The sequence below is a fragment of the Hyaena hyaena genome, unplaced genomic scaffold (genome assembly GCF_003009895.1).
Source record: "Hyaena hyaena isolate Hyena2069 unplaced genomic scaffold, ASM300989v1 scaffold_57, whole genome shotgun sequence".
Lineage (NCBI taxonomy): Eukaryota > Metazoa > Chordata > Mammalia > Carnivora > Hyaenidae > Hyaena > Hyaena hyaena.
The window spans coordinates 1,800,620-1,820,107 of record NW_024080690.1 but is presented as its reverse complement, the minus strand read 5'-3'; the positions used below and the strand labels follow the sequence as shown (position 1 = coordinate 1,820,107).

The 19,488-nt window shown below is 37.8% G+C and overlaps 1 protein-coding gene across 2 annotated transcripts in view; it reads left to right on the top strand.

The window, feature by feature from the left end:
* Positions 1-19,488, top strand: part of NPHP1 (nephrocystin 1) — a 60,720-nt gene that overhangs the window by 14,237 nt on the left and 26,995 nt on the right. The window contains exons 5-11 of one of the 2 annotated variants that reach the window (XM_039231752.1): positions 585-819; positions 1,121-1,222; positions 3,617-3,717; positions 4,041-4,083; positions 5,188-5,272; positions 6,843-6,937; positions 8,703-8,831. In XM_039231752.1, the coding sequence (XP_039087683.1) occupies positions 585-819; positions 1,121-1,222; positions 3,617-3,717; positions 4,041-4,083; positions 5,188-5,272; positions 6,843-6,937; positions 8,703-8,831 (790 nt within the window). Of the gene's footprint in view, positions 1-584; positions 820-1,120; positions 1,223-3,616; positions 3,718-4,040; positions 4,084-5,184; positions 5,273-6,842; positions 6,938-8,702; positions 8,832-19,488 lie in introns of both variants that reach the window. The other variant, XM_039231751.1, reaches the window with a different exon arrangement.

Sequence of the window (19,488 nt, the reverse complement as noted above, 5' to 3'; positions counted from 1 at the left end):
AAATAAATGAACAGTATACAACTGTTAAAATATCTGATGAAATAATGGCTGAGAAATTTCTCAGTCTGATTAAATACAGATTCAGATTCTAAAAGGTACAAAATGTCTTATAATAAAGAGACAGAATAATCAGCAGAAGCTCAGATGACCCAAATGTGAAAATTAGCAAATAAGAACTATAAGACAACTACTTTCAGTTTGTTAAAGAATTTGTTGGAAAAGATGGATAGCTTGGATGGATAGGGAGGAATCAAGCAGAGAAAGGCAACTAACAGAAACCAAATGAAAATTCTGAAACTAAAAAATATAAAATATGAAATGAAAAAAAATTACTGAACGGTTTAAAAGAAAATTGGATACAATAGAGGAAAAGATCAATGAACCCGAAGAGAAAAAAAAAAAAAAACCCTCTCAAATATGCACAAAAAGAAAAAAGAATGCAAAGAACACAATAGAACATGAAAGGGATGTGAGTTATGCACTTATTTCCAAATATGGACAAGATCTTCTATACATAGAAGTTATGTTGATCTGTTCTTATATGTTACTTCAAGTGATCCTTATCACAGAATTATTTTTCACAGAATTGGGGCACTTCCTGAAGGAGAGGAAGATGACGATTCTACTGAAGAAGACGAAGAAGCTGAAGAAGAAGATGATGATGAAGAGGAAAGCGAAGAAAGTAGTGGGGAGGAAGAAGAAACAGAAGAGGAAGAGGAAGAGAAACAGGAACATGGATCTCAGCAACAGGCCACAAGGAAAGAATACATTGCTGTTGGAGATTTTACTGCTCAGCAAGCTGGGGACCTTACATTTAAGGTAGAAACGAGACTAGAACGTGACGTAAGGATAGGTGTGCATACCTGACAGAATGAGAAAACTTTGTATACCTATATTACATATTCCTGATGCCATTTTTAAAGACTGAATCTATTTTAATAAAATAGTAAAAATTATGATTTACAGGCAATTAGTCATGTGAGAGTATGTTGTCAGACTTACCTGGTAGTAAAATGGTGAAATTAAATGCTATTCTATTTCTGAAAATAGTTTCAATGTTGACAATTCCTGACTTAGTGGTAAATTTGCATTTAAAATTTTTTACTTTTTTTGATTTAAGAAAGGGGAAATTCTTCTTATAATGGAAAAAAAGCCTGATGGCTGGTGGATAGCTAAGAATGCCAAAGGAAACAAAGGTCTCATTCCCAGAACCTACGTGGAGGTTAGTCTTTTTTGTTTATTCTTCCCTTTTTTCAAAACGGTTTTTTTTTCACTTTTAATAAAATAGTAAGCCCTCTTCTTTGATCAGGTGACTAGTGAATGAGTTGAGATAGAGAATTTAATTTCAGAGGGACAGGGCATGGGAAAGTCTTGTGTATTAACAGTCATGGGGACCCGTGAAGTGCCCTTGTGCAGGTAAGACCTAGAAGGTTATGACACAATGAAAGCGCTTTGTGGATTAATGCGAATCATAAAAATTAATAGGATTTTATTGTTTGTTGTCAAGCAAAGCCACCGTTAACTTTGGGTTAACTTCCACTAATATACGATCCTTTTCCTAGGAGGTAAGCATACTATACATGTATGTTTGCAACCTGTTTCTTTTTTAATATTTCAGTATATAGCATGGTCATTTTCTGTGCCAATATGTGTAGATATCTGTCTGGATCAGTGCTGTCCAGTGGAAAAATAATGCAAACTACAAATGTACTTTTATATTTTTTCATAACTACACTGAAATGCCTTTTTTTCTGATGCCATTTATCACCCTACTAGTGTGATTTTTTTCTAACACCAAATATGTGTTTTTCCACACTAGTTCTCTGAAACCAACCAGCTGTCCAAACAACTCAATTCAGTTTTGACACTGACTTGTGGAGTTAGCACAGATCCCTCAGGTTAAGAGCTCACCCCACAAGCTGCCCTAATTCAGATGCCATTCACAGGTCCCAGGGGCCTGTACTTCTGAGTGACCAGCTGTAAATTCACTTCCCATACACGCCTCCTCAGGTTTGATCATTTGCTAGGGGCCTCACAGAACTCAGGAAAACACTTTACTTATGTTTAGCAGTTTATTATAAAGGCTACGGTTCAGGAACAGCCAAAATGCAAGGGGTGGATAGACAAGGTATTGGGACATGGAGGGGATGGGACCTGGATCTTCCTACCTGTACCCTTTCTGGTCTGGGGACAACCCCCTCCAGACTTCCACTGCCCACTAGTACAACACTTCAAAGTGGCCACCAACCTGGAAAGCTCCCTAAACCCTGTCCTTTAGGGGTTTTTATGGAGGTTTTATTTAGTCTTCCACTATGAGATACAAAAGATCCCCCCCAAATAGTGGCTTAAATAAGGTAGAAGCATATTTCTCTTATGCATGGAAGTGTGGAGGTCGGCAATCAAAAGATGGGGGAGCCCCCATCTAATATTTCTCTCTGTATACTTAAGTGGGAGGCAGCCCTTCCAAGGATTATCTCTTAGTTTAAGTTGGCTGCTAGATCTTTTAATGATTCCCAGAAGTGAAAGAAGAAAGGGAGATAAGAGGTAAAAAGACAAGAGCTGCTATCTTTTAAAGATGGTTTCCAGGAATTTACACAAAAAAACTTCCAGTGATATCTCCTTGATCAGAATTGAGTCTACTGGTAACACTTAGCTGCAAGGAGTGTTTGGAACATGTAGACTTTTAGCTGGCTCATTGCTAAAATCAGGGATTCTGTTACAAAAGAGGTGGACATTAGGTGGTAGAAGGTGCCAGCCTGTGTTGTGTTCAGTCTGCACAGACATCTTTGTCTGATTTATCCCCTTCCGATAAATTCCTAGGTGCTCATTGCTGGTTCAAAAGGTTTATGCCTTTATACTTTGATTTGATGTGCCATTTTGCCCTTCAGAGAAGTTATGCCTATTTGTACTTCTGTCCCCAGCATCTGAGCGTACTTGTGTCCCCACCCATGTACCTGTGATGGCTGCCCCCAATCTTTATGCCAGTGTAGTAGGCAAAAAGAGGCTCGTTTTTTATTTGCATTCATTGTACTGCCAGTGAGACTGAGCGTCATTTCATATGCTTTACGGCCATTTCTACTTTTACTTTATAAATTGCCTTTTGTAGTTCTTTTGACCATTTTTCTAAGAGATTTTTTTAAATTGTATTGCTTTATACGAGTTCTGTAATATTTTCAGGATAAGGCTATTAACCATTGGAAACCTGTGACAGATATTTTCTTTGTTGACCTTCAACCATGTTTCTTTTTTATGTTGCTTGGTCTGTCAATGTTTTCATTTCATTTATGATTTTTGGTTTTGGTATTATAATTGGAAAGGACGTCCCCATCTTGAGATTATTTTCTTCTTCTATAGTTCTTTTATTTCTGTCTTCTTTTTTTCCATTGGACTAAATTCTATCTGGAATTTGTTTTTATTAAACTTGCTCTCTACCTCCATCCTTGTAATTTTTTCAAATAGTGAAGCTATCAACAAAGTGTTGAAATATTTTTCCCACTGATTTTTGATTATTCCCATCGGGTACATTCCTGTCAATAGTTGAGCCTTTCTGAAAGTATTTTTATTGGTTAATTTTTGCATTAGGTAAAAAGCACTTCATATTTCAATAATTTTTCAGCCCTATAATAAAGAAGAAGGCCAAAACTCAAGTGAAGAAGGCAGCGAAGAAGATGTAGAGGTGGGGGACCAAACAGCAGAAGGGGCAGAAGTTAAACAAAGGTAAAAGGTGTGAGAGGATATCAAAGTGAGTTTAAAAAACTTTTTGTTTATTTTTACTATCATAAAATAATTCAAGAATCTCTTGAAATGGAGACTATTTGCAGTTTGAGAACCGTGCTTTTCATACTATTATTTGCTTCAGTCCGACTTTAATTTTGTGATTATTTTTAGTGCGTGATATTTCTCTATCTTGGTTTTGTTTAGAGACTTAAGTTTTTAGAACTTACAACTAAATATTTTATTCTTTGATTAATGGTGCTCCCTAATTGAATAAATAGTCATGAGCTCTCTGTGCGTTCACCTTGCTATTTTATCTCTCCCAGAACTGATTCTCCTTGGAGTGCTGTCCGAAAAGCTATCTCAGAGGTTGGTATTGGCTGTCCTGTTAAATGATGTCTTGTTTTGTTACCTAATAGTTCTGATAGAGTTCAGAATCAAAACAGGATGGAGACTTTGGAAGATAGCATTGGATCTTAAACAGGATACAGGGCATGAGATGTACAGAGCGTAAAACATACAGTTCTGGTTTAATAAGCCATGTAACAGGTCTCTTTAGGCCTTTTCTTTAAGAAGAGTAGGTTTGAGGGCTTGCAACTATTTCTTATTGATTCTGCCTGAATTTTCTATTGTTTGGGTAAAGATGTTAAATTTCAGTTAATACGAAAAATTCCCAAAAGCTCAAAAAAGTAAGAACTTATCCATATTCTTATCATTTAAAAAAATATTTAAGTTTATTTATTTTGAGAGAGAGGAGGTGTGAGGAGGGTAGGGGCAGAGAGAGAAGTGGGGAGAGAATCCCAAGCAGGGTCCAGGCTGTCAGATACAGGGCTCACACTCAAAAACCGTGAGATCGTGACCTGAGCCGACATCGAGTCGGACACTCAACTGACTGAGCCACCCACATGTCTCCCATATGCCTATCATTTTAAAAAGTTATTTAACAAAATGAAAATCCACTCCCTCCCTCCCATAAGTAATAATCATTAATAGTTAAGTAAATGTCCTTTCTGACCTCTTACACCACTTATCACTCACACGGACGTGCCCATGTGTATGTATGTATGTGTGTGTGTGTGTGTGTGTGTATACACATACAAAAAAAGCTATGAATTCTTCAGTGCGTATCAGTTTACTATGTTAACTCACCTGTTCTGTGGCAGCACACTGTAGAGCGGGACAGGAGTAGGGAGATTTCGATGAAAGATGTACAGGAAGCAGCTGGTCTGGAGCTCAGAGCTGGGCACTGCTTGGGGCTTAGGTCCTTGGGAGAGGCCAGGATTCGGTGATGGCATCCTCAGGAATCTGGGGCTTAGTTGCTATATTTGTCCACTAAAGTCTGCATGTTTGTGTTTTCTTCTTTGGGTTGTAGTTGCTATAGTGATAAGAGCAAGTATTATAGAGGTGAAGAGACATGAATGAAAACAAGCAACTGAGTTTCCTTCTTTTTTTTTTTTTTACTGTCTCCAGCAGATAAACACTGTTGATGTGCTAACCACAATGGGGGCCATTCCTGCAGGCTTCAGGCCTTCCACGCTCTTCCAGCTTCTGGAGGAAGGTACCGCGTGTCTGTGAGCCGCCACAGATTTGTAGTTAAGCAGTCAGGGTTCAGGTGTCTTTTTCTGGTTTCAGCCAAAACAAGTTGTTTAAAAGGATGTTGAATATCACCTCTCTTTGGTGCTCGTCTTTTCCTTCATCTTTCCTGTGACAGTGGAGGAAGGGCCTCTGACCCTGTCAGCCGCCAGCCTATTTACCTGTGCTCTGGGTTCTAGCCCCTTTGCTTTATTTCAGAAATAACGATTCTTAATTGTTAGCCCTTACATGTATCTGTAGCCCGCCCCCCTTCCCTACACGGGCTTCTTCCCTCATTAGTAGTAAAAGCATGCCTGGTACCTGTACCTTTAAGAAAGAACTAGCCCTTCTCACCCTATCTCATTCTAGCCAAAGCCTCCCTTTCTCCCCTTTTCTTCACAGAAAGACTTTTCTGAAGAGTTATTATCATTTGCATTTCCATTTTCTTATTCGTTCTTGGATTTCTCTGTCCTTGACAACATTTGTCCATAAGCTCGTTAAAGAGAAATCATGTTGGGGAGGGTCTCCTGTATGTCCCGAGTTGTTGAGTTATCTGCCGAAGGGCTGCTTTGAGTCTCCTCTGCTGGAAGGCTCTTCTCAGCCATCCCTGAATGCCCAGCTCCTTCCCATCCTTCGCGTCCCAGAGGTGATTCCATCTTCCCAGACTCTCCTTTGACTAATGTAGGTTTCCCCTACAGCCTTCCGCTTGAGCATGCTTTATGGATCTAAGTTAGTCTATAATTATTTTACTTAATCCCTTCTACTTATTTTGTTTTAATTCTTCCCCCCACTCCACTGTAAGCTAATGAGGGCAGGCGCTGTGTTTCTCTGATTCACATACGTATTTGCAGATCCTAGCAGAGTGCTTGGCACACAGTGGGAACTCAGAAATGACTTCTCAAGTGAATAAATGATTTTTATAGTCAGTATTCTTCACAACTAATATATGGGAGAACAGTATAAAAATGGTCTTATGTTAAGAAATGAAATTCATGATTATATATTTTTCTAAAAAGTATTCTTGGATTTTCTGCATTTTGCAAAAATATTTGAATGGATCATCTTCATCACAGAGCATGTTATTGGCCTAAAAGTTTTTGTTTTGTTTTGTTTTTTGGAGCTCTCCTTTTCAACCAGATATATTGCAGAGATGTACTCTAGTAACAGGAGTTTTTTTCTTTTTTTTTTTTTTTTAAATTTTAGTTAACATGCAGTACAATATTGGTTTCAGGAGTAGAATTTAGTGAGTCGTCACTTACGTAAAACACCCAGTGCTCACCACAAGTGCCCTTCTTAACATCTATCACCCATCTAGCCCATCTCCCCCAACCCACTAAGATCTTTCTTAAAACTGCCTTAAGATGAGCCCTTATGTGCTTCTGTCTTTTCTACTGTTATTCTTACACATCAATAAATCTCCATTGGCGTATATGCCTTAGAAAGCAAGTTCCTAGTAGGTAACTTGGCATTTTGGATGTCTGTTTCCTAAATTTGTGGCATAGCATTATAGATTTTTCTTTCTTTGTAAGAAAATAAAGGAAAAATTGGTTTTGCAGGAAATCAATTTCAGGCAAGTTACTTCTTACAGCCAGAGCTCACTCCTTCGCAGCTGGCCTTCAGAGATCTGATGTGGGACGCTAAAGCAGGCACTGTGAGTATGGTGGCTATCAATAAAATTAGACCTTTCCAGATTTTGTCATGGTTGCAAGTATATGAATAACGTGTACACTGATTAAGGCATTATTGAAAATAAAATAATTGTTTCTGTATTTTAATTCTTAAACACTGAGTGATAACTTCATTGCTAAGACAAAACCTGGATTTGTTATCTTGACTTTATCTCTTTTCTCTGTTGCTCTCTTCTCCCATTGTTACAAAGGAAATAATGCTAGGTATCTCTCTTAATCATTCTTTGCCTCAATTTCTTCATCTGTAGAAAAGGGAAGAATAATAATAATACTTCCAACATGGGGCTATTGAGTTACATTATATGTGTGAAGGGCTTAGAACAGTGCCTGGCACATGATAACTCAGTAAGTGTTGAATTAACTTGGAATGAGGAAGTTGAAAGTCTTTTATGATTATACTTTTTTGGGAGAGAGTTTAGAGTAAAGGATTCCTGATATTCTGAGTACTTGAAGTGGGAAATAGTCTTTATATTTAATTCTAGCTTCCTCCATTTTAGCAGAGTTGAACCACATTAGAGCACATCACCCCCCCTTCCCATGGACCTTCTGCCTTCTCTCCCTTCCTCTCTCAGAGCCTCAAGGGAAAAATAAGAGGACCTAGTGTGGTTAGGTTTTGTGGGGAGAATGGTGTAGAATTTTCTCCTCTCAACCTGAACATTGCCTGGAACCTCCTTAATATAAATAATCTTTTATTCCAAGTCAATAATAATGTTGTATTTGGTCTATTTAGTGTACTAGAACATGAATAAAGGGCATTTAATTTTATGAACTTGTACCCAGAGAACTAAATATTCAGCTCTTATTTCTTAAATTGAAAATGTGACAAGCTGTTTGATATTACCTTATTCTTTCAATGATATTAAGTTATTTAAATGAGGGGCTCCTGAGTGGCTCCATAGGTTAAGCATCTGGCTTCGGTTCAGGTCATGATCTCACAGTTCATGAGTTCAAGCCCTGTGTCCGGCTCTGTGCTGACAGCTCAGAGCCTATAGCCTGTTTCGGATTCTGTGTTTCCCTCTCTTTCTTCCCACCCCCACTCGCACTCTTTCTCTCTCTCTCTTCCTAAAATAAATAAACATTAAAGAAAAGTTATTTAAATGGAAAGGCTCATGACTATAAAGCAGAATGTTAAGAATCAAAGATGTCTATAAAAAGAAACCAGAGTGCCAATTTATTTATTGACATTCTGATCTATGCTTGTGACGTAGAACTGAATAATCATATCCAACAGCCAGTGCATTCTGTCAGAACATCTCTATAAGAAGCCAAGAAACCATGTAGGTAAAATGCTTCGAATTAAAACAAGGAGGAGCCAGCTGGACAGTAATGCCAGTGTCACTGGTAATTATGCTGTGGTGACCTTCTCTACTTACCCACGTCATGCACGTGTGAATTGTAACAATGATCCTGGAATGCAGTGATTCCATGATCAGGTCATGCATTTTACCTGATTGTACTGCTTTTTCACTATGATTTTTATGAATTTACCACCCAAATGCAAATATTTCAAAACATAAAAATTTATGGAAATTTTGCCTAAGGTTTTTATTTAAGTGGAGTGGACTATTGAAACTTTCCTTGTGTGCATATGTTTATGTGTAAATTTTTTTCTTTCATCCTTTTTTATTCTATGTACATGTAAAGCATTTATTAAAAATGCTTTGAAAATGAATTGGTCTTATAAGTCATAAATTAAGCCTTTTTTTTTATAACCAATTTTTTTCTCAGATTAAGTCAAGACCAAGTCGTGTTTCATTTATTCTGACCCTGTGGAGCTGTAAAATGATTCCTCTTCCAGGAACGAGCATTCAGGTCCTCAGCAGACATGTTCGCCTCTGTCTGTTTGATGGTAATCAGGTGAGCTTACTGAGGAGTAAAACAGTTCAGTCAAGATGGAAAAATATTTTGTTAATGCTGCATATTAAACATGTACTGCACTGGGTATGTCTGTCTCTTTGTCTCTCTCTCTCAATTTCTCTCTCTCCGTGTGTGTGTGTGTGTGTGTGTGTGTGTGTGTGTATGTGTGTGTGTATGTGTACATGTAAAATAATATGTGGTAGAATGCAAACCGAAAGGCTCTGATGGCATAGGTTTAATTCTTTCAGTTGTTAAGTGTGTGATGTTGGTGTGTATGTCATAGTTAGCTACTCTGAGCCTTAGATTTCTCACTTGCAAAAAAGGTACTGACACCTGTCTTCTAGTATTGTATATAGTTCAGCTCTTGAGTGTACAGAGTATTGCATTTTTTACAGTGTTCATACCTGTATAATCAACACCCACATCAAGATACGGAGCATTGCCATCACCTTACAAAGTTTCCTTGTGTCCTTTTCCATGACTCTTAAAAACATTAATTGATTTGTTTGAGAGGCACAGCTTAAATACAGTGCTTAGATGGAATTTATAATTTGTGAGATGTTATTAAAATAATGGTTAGGGAGAAATTTACAGCACTAGCTGCATTAGAAAAGAATTCTCATATTGAGAGTCACAGCTCCCTCCTGAGAGGGGGTTCTCGGGTTGAGATCTATGGATGAATAGGCCTTTAGAAGGCAAAGGGAAAAGGAAAGATGAATGTGGACAAAGGAACATCACAGGCAAAGGCCCTGGCGGGACAGGACTTGGGAAAGCCAGTGTGGCCGAGTGGAAAGAGGCAAGAGGGAGTGTAGGATGGGATGAAATGGGAGACGGCAGGAAGGACCAGTGTGAGACATTGTACGCCATCATGCCAGGGAGTTTTGTCTTTATCCTAAAGACAGCAAAAGTCATTGGAGGAACTGAGAGAGTTTAGATTTATGCTTTGGGAATATCTCTGGCTCTTCTTTGGAGATGAATTACGGGGGGGGGGGTGCAGAAGGGACATGAGTAGACCATTTGGGGTCTTTGGCACAGTGTGGTGGTCGAAGGGCAGCCAGCAGCATCTCCAAGAAAACAAATCCTGGAGCCATTTGCCCCAGATTAACCTTGGCTCCACCAGCGTGGTGTGGGATGCTGACCAAATTACTTGGCCTTGCTCTGTCCCGCTTTCCTCATCTGGCACACATCTCTTAGGGTCCATGTGAGGAAGAAATGAGTTAATATAATGGTAAAGCACTTAGACTATACATAGAACATAGATGTGACTAGATGAGATATGAAGCTGATAAGTTAGACGAGGGAAGTGGAGATAGGAGAACTGTGGCTACAGGGATACTTAAGCCATAAAAACCACAATTTGGTGATGGCTTGGAAATGGAGGGTGAGGGAGAGTGGGGTGTCGGACATGACACTAGGTCTCTGACTTCCACACCTGGGTGGATGGTGGTGACACTCAATGAGATAGGGAGCATTGAGAGCTGATCAGGTTTGGAGGAGTTTGTGGATTTAGCTTCACTCATGCTGAGTATACCTACAGCTCCCAGTGCCTTTATTTCTCTTTGAACTAGGAATAAATAAATGAACCAGGTCATTATAGTCATCTTCCCTCATTACTACACACTCTGCACAAAACCACTGCCATTCATAAGCCAGTAGGTGTCACCGGTGACCAAGAAAAGATGAGTTGCCTTCTTTGCTGAGATCTGGTCTGATACTTACCTTTACCTCTCCTTGTGCTCATAAATGAGAACCTAAAGACTGGAATTTATTGATACAACATATCAAGATATTAGAAGTTATTCATTAAAAATAATAGAAGTGAATTTATGTAACTAATTTATGTCAAAGTTTCAAACGACAAGTTAGAGATGATATTTAATAGTTATATAAATACTCATGCTATTTACCTGAGAGTGCTTCCCTACTTACAAATAAAAGACATTATTATCAAAACCCTACATACATTGGGAACCGCATCACACAGTATTATATTTACTTCAGCCACCAAGCATAATTTAGAAAACTCAAGAGAAAATCTACTTTATTTACCCTTATTTTTACTCTTTCCATTGTTCTTCCTTCCTTCCTAATGTTAAAAGTTTCCTGATTTTAACATGTTCTTACTATTTGGAGAATTTCCTTTAACCATTCTTTCTGCTGGCTACAAATTCTTGTTGTTTTTCTTTATCCAAATATGTCTGTTTCCTGTTCATCCTTGAAGGATATTGTCACTAGATACGGAATTCTGATTTGGCTATTTTTTCTTTCTTTCTTGATTTTAGCACTTGAAAAATATTGTGCCCCTTCATTCTATGGTTTCTCAATGGAAATCTACTGCCACTAGAATTGGTGTTCCCTTATTGGTAAATCTAGGTGTTATTTCTCACTGCTTTCAAGATATATGGGTTTAGTTTTTATATATTTACGATGTACTTGGGCATGGATTTCTTGGGTTTGTCCTGTTTAAGGTTTGCTCAGCTGCTTAAACTGTAAGCTTATGTCCTTTGCCAAATTTGGGGGTATTTTTAGCCATAATTTTCTCAAATACTTTTCTAGCTCCAGACTCTCTTCTGGGACTCCGAGGACATGAATGTGAGATCTTTTGTTATAATCCCACAAGTTCCTGAGGCTCTGTTTATTTTTTTTTCCCCATCAGTTTTATCTTAGTTGTTCAGAGTACGTACTTTCTATTTTCCTGTCTTCAAGTTCCCTGATTATTTTCTTTTTTTATTCAACATTTGAGTCTGTCTGATGAGTTGTGTGTGTTTGTGCACACCTTGGCTATTGTATTTTTCAATTCTAGAATTTCCACCAGGTCTTCATTTTTATTGTCCATTTCTTTGTTGAGATTTCCTTCTTTCTTTCTTGAGAGTTTATATTTCTTTCTATATTTTAAATTTGTTTCAGGGCGCCTGGGTGGCTCAGTAGGTTAAGCATCCGACTTCAGCTCAGGTCATGATCTCATGACCTGGTTCATGGGTTTGAGCCCCATGTCAGGCTCTGTGCAGACAGCTCAGAGCCTGGAGCCTGCTTCAAATTCTGTCTCCATTTCTCTGTGCCCCTTCCCCGTTCGTGCTGTGTCTCTCTCTGTCTCAGAAGTAAATAAAACATTTTTAAAAATTAAATTTGTTTCAAACACAGCCATAGTTACTTATTGAAGTATTTTTAGGTGTCTGCTTTAAAATTTTTAAGTGTCATATAATTTCAACATTTGTGTCATCTCAGTGTTGGCATCTGTTGATTGTCTTTTCTCATTCAAGTTGAGATTTTCCTGGTTCTTGGGATGAGGAGTTATTTTTCAAATGCATTTTGGCCACTTGGGGTGTTATGAGTTTCTGGATCTTATTTTAACTTCTGTTTTAGCAAGCCTCTGACACCTGCTGTCAAGGGAAGGTAGGTGGCACCTCACCACTGCAGGTGAGAATGGAAGTCCAGGTTCCTCACTTGGCTTCTAGTCACATCCCTGGGGGGACAGTGTGCTTCCTGACTTGGGGCCCTAATAGAAGTTCACGCTCCTCACCAGGCCTCCATTGGCAGCACTCACTATGTCCTGCCTCAGGACCGTGATCCCAGCCGGTCCACTTTACTGTCTCCACACTGACGTTACATATAAAATAAAAATCAGGTTTGCAAATTTCATCATCTTAAATTTTACATCAAACAAATAATTGTGAATAAAAAATGAACTCTAGTTAATGATATGCATGCTAATTTAGAGAAAGGTTTACTAATGTCTGCAGGTTTGCAGTGCATCAAAAAAATAAGATGAATTGAGGGATGGATAGGTGATACATGTGATAAAGCAAGGATAAGTATAAGATGTTAAGGATAGACTCTATTTGATGAGTATATGAGAGTTCATTGTATGTTTCTTTTAACTTGTCTGATGGGTTTGACACATTTCAGAATTACCATCATTGTATATTTCACCCTTTAAAAAAATGAATTGAAAACCGTAAAGTACTCATTAAGAAATAATGCATCAAAGACTATACTTTCAGTGATCATTTCTATAGTTCGTTACAAGAAATAACACATCAACTAATTACCCATCTGTTTTGCCAATAAGAGACATAGAAAGCAAGCCTGTATCTCACATTTAGAATCTTTCAGATCTTGGAACATTATAATTTTTCAATTTGTTTATTTGTCTCCTTTTATATCTATTTTATACTCATTTTTATTGGAATTAACAATATTTTGTAAAATATTAACCATTTCAAACATAGAAGTGTACAGAGGGATGCCTGAGTGGCTTAGTAAGTCAAGCATTTGACTCTTGGTTTCGAGTCAGGTCACGATCTCATGGTTTGTGAGTTCAAGCTGCGGGCTCTGCAGTGACAGTGCGCAGACTGCATGGGATTCTGTCTCTCTGCCCCTGCCCCACTCACACACACTGTCTCAAGATAAATAAATAAACTTTAAAAAGAAATGTGCAGAGAGTAACATAACAGATACCCATGGCCTTACCACCTAATTCTGTTGAAGTCTCCCAGTTTGTAATATGTACTCTGACTTCTTTTAAAATAAAAAATAAGTGCTTTCTGCTCAATTTTTCTCTAAACCGAAGACTTCTCATTAAACATAGTCTATTAATTCAAAAATAAATACTGCAGGGGCGCCTGGGTGGCTCTGTCGGTTAAGTGTCCAACTTCAGCTCAGGTCATGATCTCAGGTTTGTGAGTTCAAGCCCTGCGTCGGGCTCTATGCCGACAGCTTAGAGCCTGGAGCCTGCTTCAGTTCTGTCTCCTTCTCTCTCTCTGCCCCTCTCCCACTCACTCTGTCTCTCTCTATCTCTCTCTCTCTATCTCTCTCTCTCTATCTCTCTCTCTCTCTCTCAAAAATAAACATTAAAAAAATAAATAATGAAAATAAAACTAAGTACTGCAAGTATGGTTGAAGTCCCCAGTGTACCCCTCCCACATCCAAGTGCTTTCCTCCCTCCATATAGGTAACCTTTATCCTAAATTTCGTTTTATTAATTTTATACAGCCTAATTTTTACTATTCTCATGCTTTATAAAATAAAGCGCCTGGGTGGCTTAGTCGGTTAAGCGTCCGACTTTCGCTCAGGTCATGATCTCGCGGTTCGTGGGTTCGAGCCCCACGTCGGGCTCTGTGCTGACTGCCAGCTCAGAGCCTGGAGCCTGTTTCAGTCTGTGACTCCCTCTCTCTCTGACCCTCCCCTGCTCATGCTGTCTCTCTCTCTCTCTCTCCTAGAAATAAATAAAAATATTTAAAAAAATAAATAAATAAATAAAATGGTATCATATCCTTGTACCTTCTGCAACTTTCTTTTTTTTCCCTCAACATTATGTTTTGTCCAAGTTGATGGAATTTGCTCTTGGTCATTCTCTTTAACTGTTGAGTGGCATTTCATTATATGGATATGCCATTTATCCATTCTTCTCTTGAACATTTTTACTATGACAGTCTTTCAGTGAAGATTCTTATACACGTTTATTTGTGTTCATATGAGACAGGGCTTTAGAATATGTGTAAGTGTACTTGGGAGGAGGTGGATTACTGTGTCAGATAATGGCAAATTACTCTCCACAGAGCTTCTTCCAGGAATACGGCCACAGTCCCAGTTTCTCCACATCCTAACAATCTATATTATCTTAGCAATGTTTTGGGTATGACATGGAATCTCGCTGTGGTCTTGGCTTTCATTTCCCTGATATCTAGTGTGTTTTTAAATGACTCTTATGTTAATTAACCAATCAGATTTCCATCCTTATGAATTGTGTTTTGTGTCTTTTGCTCATTTTTCTTTTGGATTTTTATAGATTTAAGAATTTTCATTTGGATTTTCAAGCTTCACATAATATAAGTATGTTAAAAATATAATTGATTTATAATTCTTGATAAAAACTGGACATCTTGTTGGTTATTTGCATTCCAAGCACCCCCAGGTCTGTGGGTTGGCAGACCTGGGTCGTTTAAGTTGGCTTCCAAGAACAGAAGTTCTAAAGATCACGGGTGTTAGATGTATCAGTCTTTTTATTTATGGTTTATGCTTTTTATGTCTTGTTTAAGAAATCCTTCCCTATGTCAGGATCATAAAGATATTCTCTTATTTTCTTTTAAATATTTCTGTTCATTGTGGTATTGATTCTACCTAGAATTTATTTCTATGTATTTTGTAGAGTTTTATTTTTTCCATATTTATAGCCAGTTGTCTCAATAACATTTATTGAAGAGTCCATCTGTTCCCCATGACTTGCAAGGTGGCTCTGTTATGTAACAAGTATTCATCTGTATGTGGATCAGGTTCTGGTCTCTGTTCTGATCGACTGTTGTATTTGTCTTTCCCTGGACCAATGCTAATCTTAATCACTATGGCTTTATAATATTACTGAGTCCCCTCAGTTTGCTTTCTGTATAAATTATTCTTAACTAATCTAGACTTTTTGTTCTTCCATGTGAATTTTATTTTCAAAAAAATTTTTTAATGCTTTATTTATTTCTGAGAGAGAGAGAGACGGCATGAGCAGGGGAGGGTCAGAGAGAAAGGGAGACACAGAATCCGAAGCAGGCTCCAGGCTCTGAGCTAGCTGTCAGCACAGAGCCCAACATGGGTCTCGAACCCACGAACCGTGAGATCATGACCTGAGCCGAAGTTGGACGCTTAACTGACTGAGCCATCAAGGTGCCCCGTTCCATGTGAATTTTAGCATCAGCTTGTTAAATTACATTTTAGAACCCAGTTGGGATTTTTAGTAGAATTGCATTGAATTTTTAGATTAATTTTAGTAGAAGCTTTACAGTATTAAGCCATATAGCCTTAAACATATGATATGATCTTTCCATGTATTTTGATCTTCATTTTTATTTTATGTTTCATAATTTTCTTTATAAAAGTCTTGCATACTTTTTCTTTAATTTAAACACAAATACCTTTTGTCATTTTTAGATAAATATATAATCAAATTTATTGCAAATTAGATCATTGTCCAAATCCAGATACAGTAGCCACTAGCTGAATGTGACTATTTAAATTTAAATCATCATTTACTTAAATTTAAAATAACTTTAAATTAATATTAATTTAAAACTTAAATAAAATTTAACATTTAGTTCCTCAGTATCACCAAGTGATCGATTGCCATATGTGGCTAATGGCTGCCGTATTGGATAGCACACACAGAATGTATTTATTATCACAGAAAGTTTTAATAGAGTTCTATTGGACAGCCCTGGGTCCCTGCATCAAGAATGTTATTAAGTAACATGTTTGAAACTATGACTTTTTAGAAAGATGGTAAAGCATAAAGTCACGTTGGTAATTGATTGACATGGTTGTTTCCAGTCTGCCTTTCCCTTTTCATTTAAAAATCAAATTTTCATCATGAAATGTTCCAAACATTCACAAAAGTAGAAAGAATAGTATAATTATCAAGATTTTGCTTAACTGGCTATTCTATCCCCAATGTTTTTCTTCATTTTTTATAAAAACATTGTAGTGAAAACTTCTGACGTTCCATTTTACTCCCGTGTATATGAATCAACATTTATGCATGTATAAACATATAAACATTTTCTTACATAACCACTTGGTTTATGTCCACTCATTTTTGAGAGAGAGAGAAAGAGAGCGAGTGGGGGATGAGCAGAGAGAGAGGGAGATACACAATCCAAAGCGGGCTCCAGACTCTGAAGTGTCAGCACAGAGCTGGACACGGGGCTTGAACCCCATAAACTATGAGATCATGACCTGAGCCAAAGTCGGAGGCTTAACCAACTGAGCCACCCAGGAGCTCCACATAACCACTTTTCTTACATAACCACTATTATCCCCCATGCAATATTAAGAATGATTCCATGTTTCCATCTAATACCCAGTCCATATTTAGATTTCCCTGTTATTTTAAAGTTTTTCTTTGTATAGTTGTTCTGATCCATACAAAGTTCAAACATTGCATTTGGTTGTCATGTATCTTAAGTCCCTTTTAATCCAGCAGTCTCCTTTATCCTGCCTTCTAATTTTTGTGCCATTAACTTAGAAGAAACTGGGTCAGCCATCACAGAGAATGCCTCACTTTCAGGGGTAGCACTGTCAACAGAACTTTCTGTGGTGTGGAAATATTCTATGTCTGTGCTATCCAGCCTGGTAACCACTAACCCAATGTGGCTTCACACATAGCTCGCATGACTGAATAATTAAAATTTTCATTTAACTTAAGTGATTTAAAATTAAAGTTAAATACCTACATGCGACTAGTGGCTACTCTATTGGATAGTTCAGTTCTGGAAGATTTCTTTTTACTTCCTTTTATTATCATTAACTTGTTTCTCTATTTACCTTCCTCCTGCCTTATTATTCCTGAAAATTAGCTAGTTTTGGTAGCTATATGAATTGGAATCTTTTTCCTCTTATATTTTCTTTTTTGTTCTTTTTTTTTTTTTTTTAGAAATTGTTTAACTTTTATTTTTGAGAAAGAGAGCACAAGCGTGGGAGGGGCAGAGAGAAGGGGACAAAAAGAATCCCAAGCAGGCCCTACCCTGTCAGCTCAGAACCAGTTCTGAGCTTGATTTCACAAACCGTGAGATCATGACCGAAGCTGAAGTCAAGGGCTGGATGCTTAACCAACTGAGCCACCCAGGCGCCCACCTCTTTTATTTTCTAAGTGGTTATGATTGATGCATAGAAAGCTATTGTCATCTGGAAGTTGATCTTATATCCCAAACTTTACTGAAATTGCTTACTATTTCTTTTTTTTAAAGTTTACTTATTCATTTTGAGAGAGAGATCTCATGAACTGTGAGATCATGACCTGAGCCGAAATCAAGAGTCGGATGCTCCACCGACAGAGCAACCCCAGGGACCCCGAAATTGCTTATTATTTCTAATACCTTTAAAACATAGTGTCACACTTCTCATAGTCTCAAATTTTTTAATGTGTACAGTTGCATTGCCTGCAAATAAAGACAGTTTTTTCTCTCCCCTTTTTATACTTCATGTCTTTTTGCTGTCTTACTGTTTTGGCCAAGGACTGCCAGGAGAGACTGCCTTGTCTTCTTCCTGATTTAGATGTCAGTGCTTCTGAAGACTCACCAATGGGATGTTTGTTGATGGGTACCTTTTCTTTGGTTGATTCTCTTCTGCTCCAAGTTTTCATATTTACAAGTAAATATTGAATTTTAGCAAATTCTTTTCTGCATCTATTGAGATGATCATTTGACTTTATTCCTTTAATTGGTTAAGGTGACATACCACAATAATAGATTTTCTGATATTGAAACATCCTTTAATGGGGTAAGCTCTTCTTGATCATAAATTTTTTATTTTGCTTAAAAAGAAACATTGCCAATTAGGTTCACAAAACTTTGTTTCGGATTTTTGTGTTACTATTAATAAGCCAAATAGGCTTATGATTTTTTTTGGAGTGTCTCTATCTGGATTGAGCAAATATGAGATAAACCTCATTTATTATAACATGCATATATTTGGACTTATTTCCCTTATATGTGTGTCTGTATCTTTTCTGTTTATCATCTTTTATCTTTGCTTTTTTTTCGTTACTGTTACCTATTGAAATATTGTTGTCTGCATTCCATTTTTTTATGCTTTTTCTTTCTTAATTTTTTTATGTTTATTTTTAAGAGAGAGAGACAGACAGGGGCGCCTGGGTGGCTTAGTCGGTTAAGCGTCCGACTTTCACTTAGGTCATGATCTCAAGGTTCGTGGGTTCGAGCCCCGCGTCGGGCTCTGTGCTGACTGCCAGCTCAGAGCCTGGAGCCTGTTTCACTCTGTGACTCCCTCTCTCTCTGACCCTCCCCTGCTCACGCTGTCTCTCTCTCTGTCTCTCCTAGAAATAAATAAAACATTAAAAAAAAAAAAAAGAGAGAGAGAGACAGACAGACCATGAGCTGGGGAGGGGCAGAGAGAGAGGGAGATACAGAATCAAAAGCAGGCTCCAGGTTCTGAGCTGTCAGCACAGAGCCTGACGCAGGGCTTGAACTCAAAACCATGAGGTCATGACCTGAGCCGAAGTCAGAGGCTTAACTGACTGAACCACCCAGGCATCCCCATTTTTTTCGTCTTTTGATTTGGAATCTGTAGATTATATTTCCATATCTAAGTGGTTACCTTTCCATTTTTAACATATCTACTTACTTATAAATTATTCTCATAAACAAATCTAAAACTATCCTGTATTTCTTTTTCTTAACACATCAAAGATATTAATAACATGCTTTCGCTACCTAGTGAATACCCTGCCCCCATCTTGTTAATGTTGTCGAGGAGTAAATCTGGCTTTTTTTTTTTTTAATTTAATGCTTATTTATTTTTGAGAGAGAGACAGAGTGTGAGCAGAGGAGAGGCAGAAAGAAAGGAAGGGGCAGAGAGAGGAAGAGACATAGAATCTAAAGCAGGCTCCAGGCTCCGAACTGTCAGCACAGAGCCCAACACCATGCTCGAACCCAGAACCATGATATCATGTCTTGAGCTGAAACAGACGCTTAACCAACTGAGACACCCAGGCGCCCCTGGCTTTTTTTTTTAAGTAATCAATATATAATTACATATAACAACATATTTTGTTAATTTCAATCCTCGGGGTTGTTTCTTGTTTTGTTACTATAGTATTTTATTTCTTTGTGTATCTTTAGAGGCACATTTTATGTGAAAGATATATGACTCTCTTTCCCTC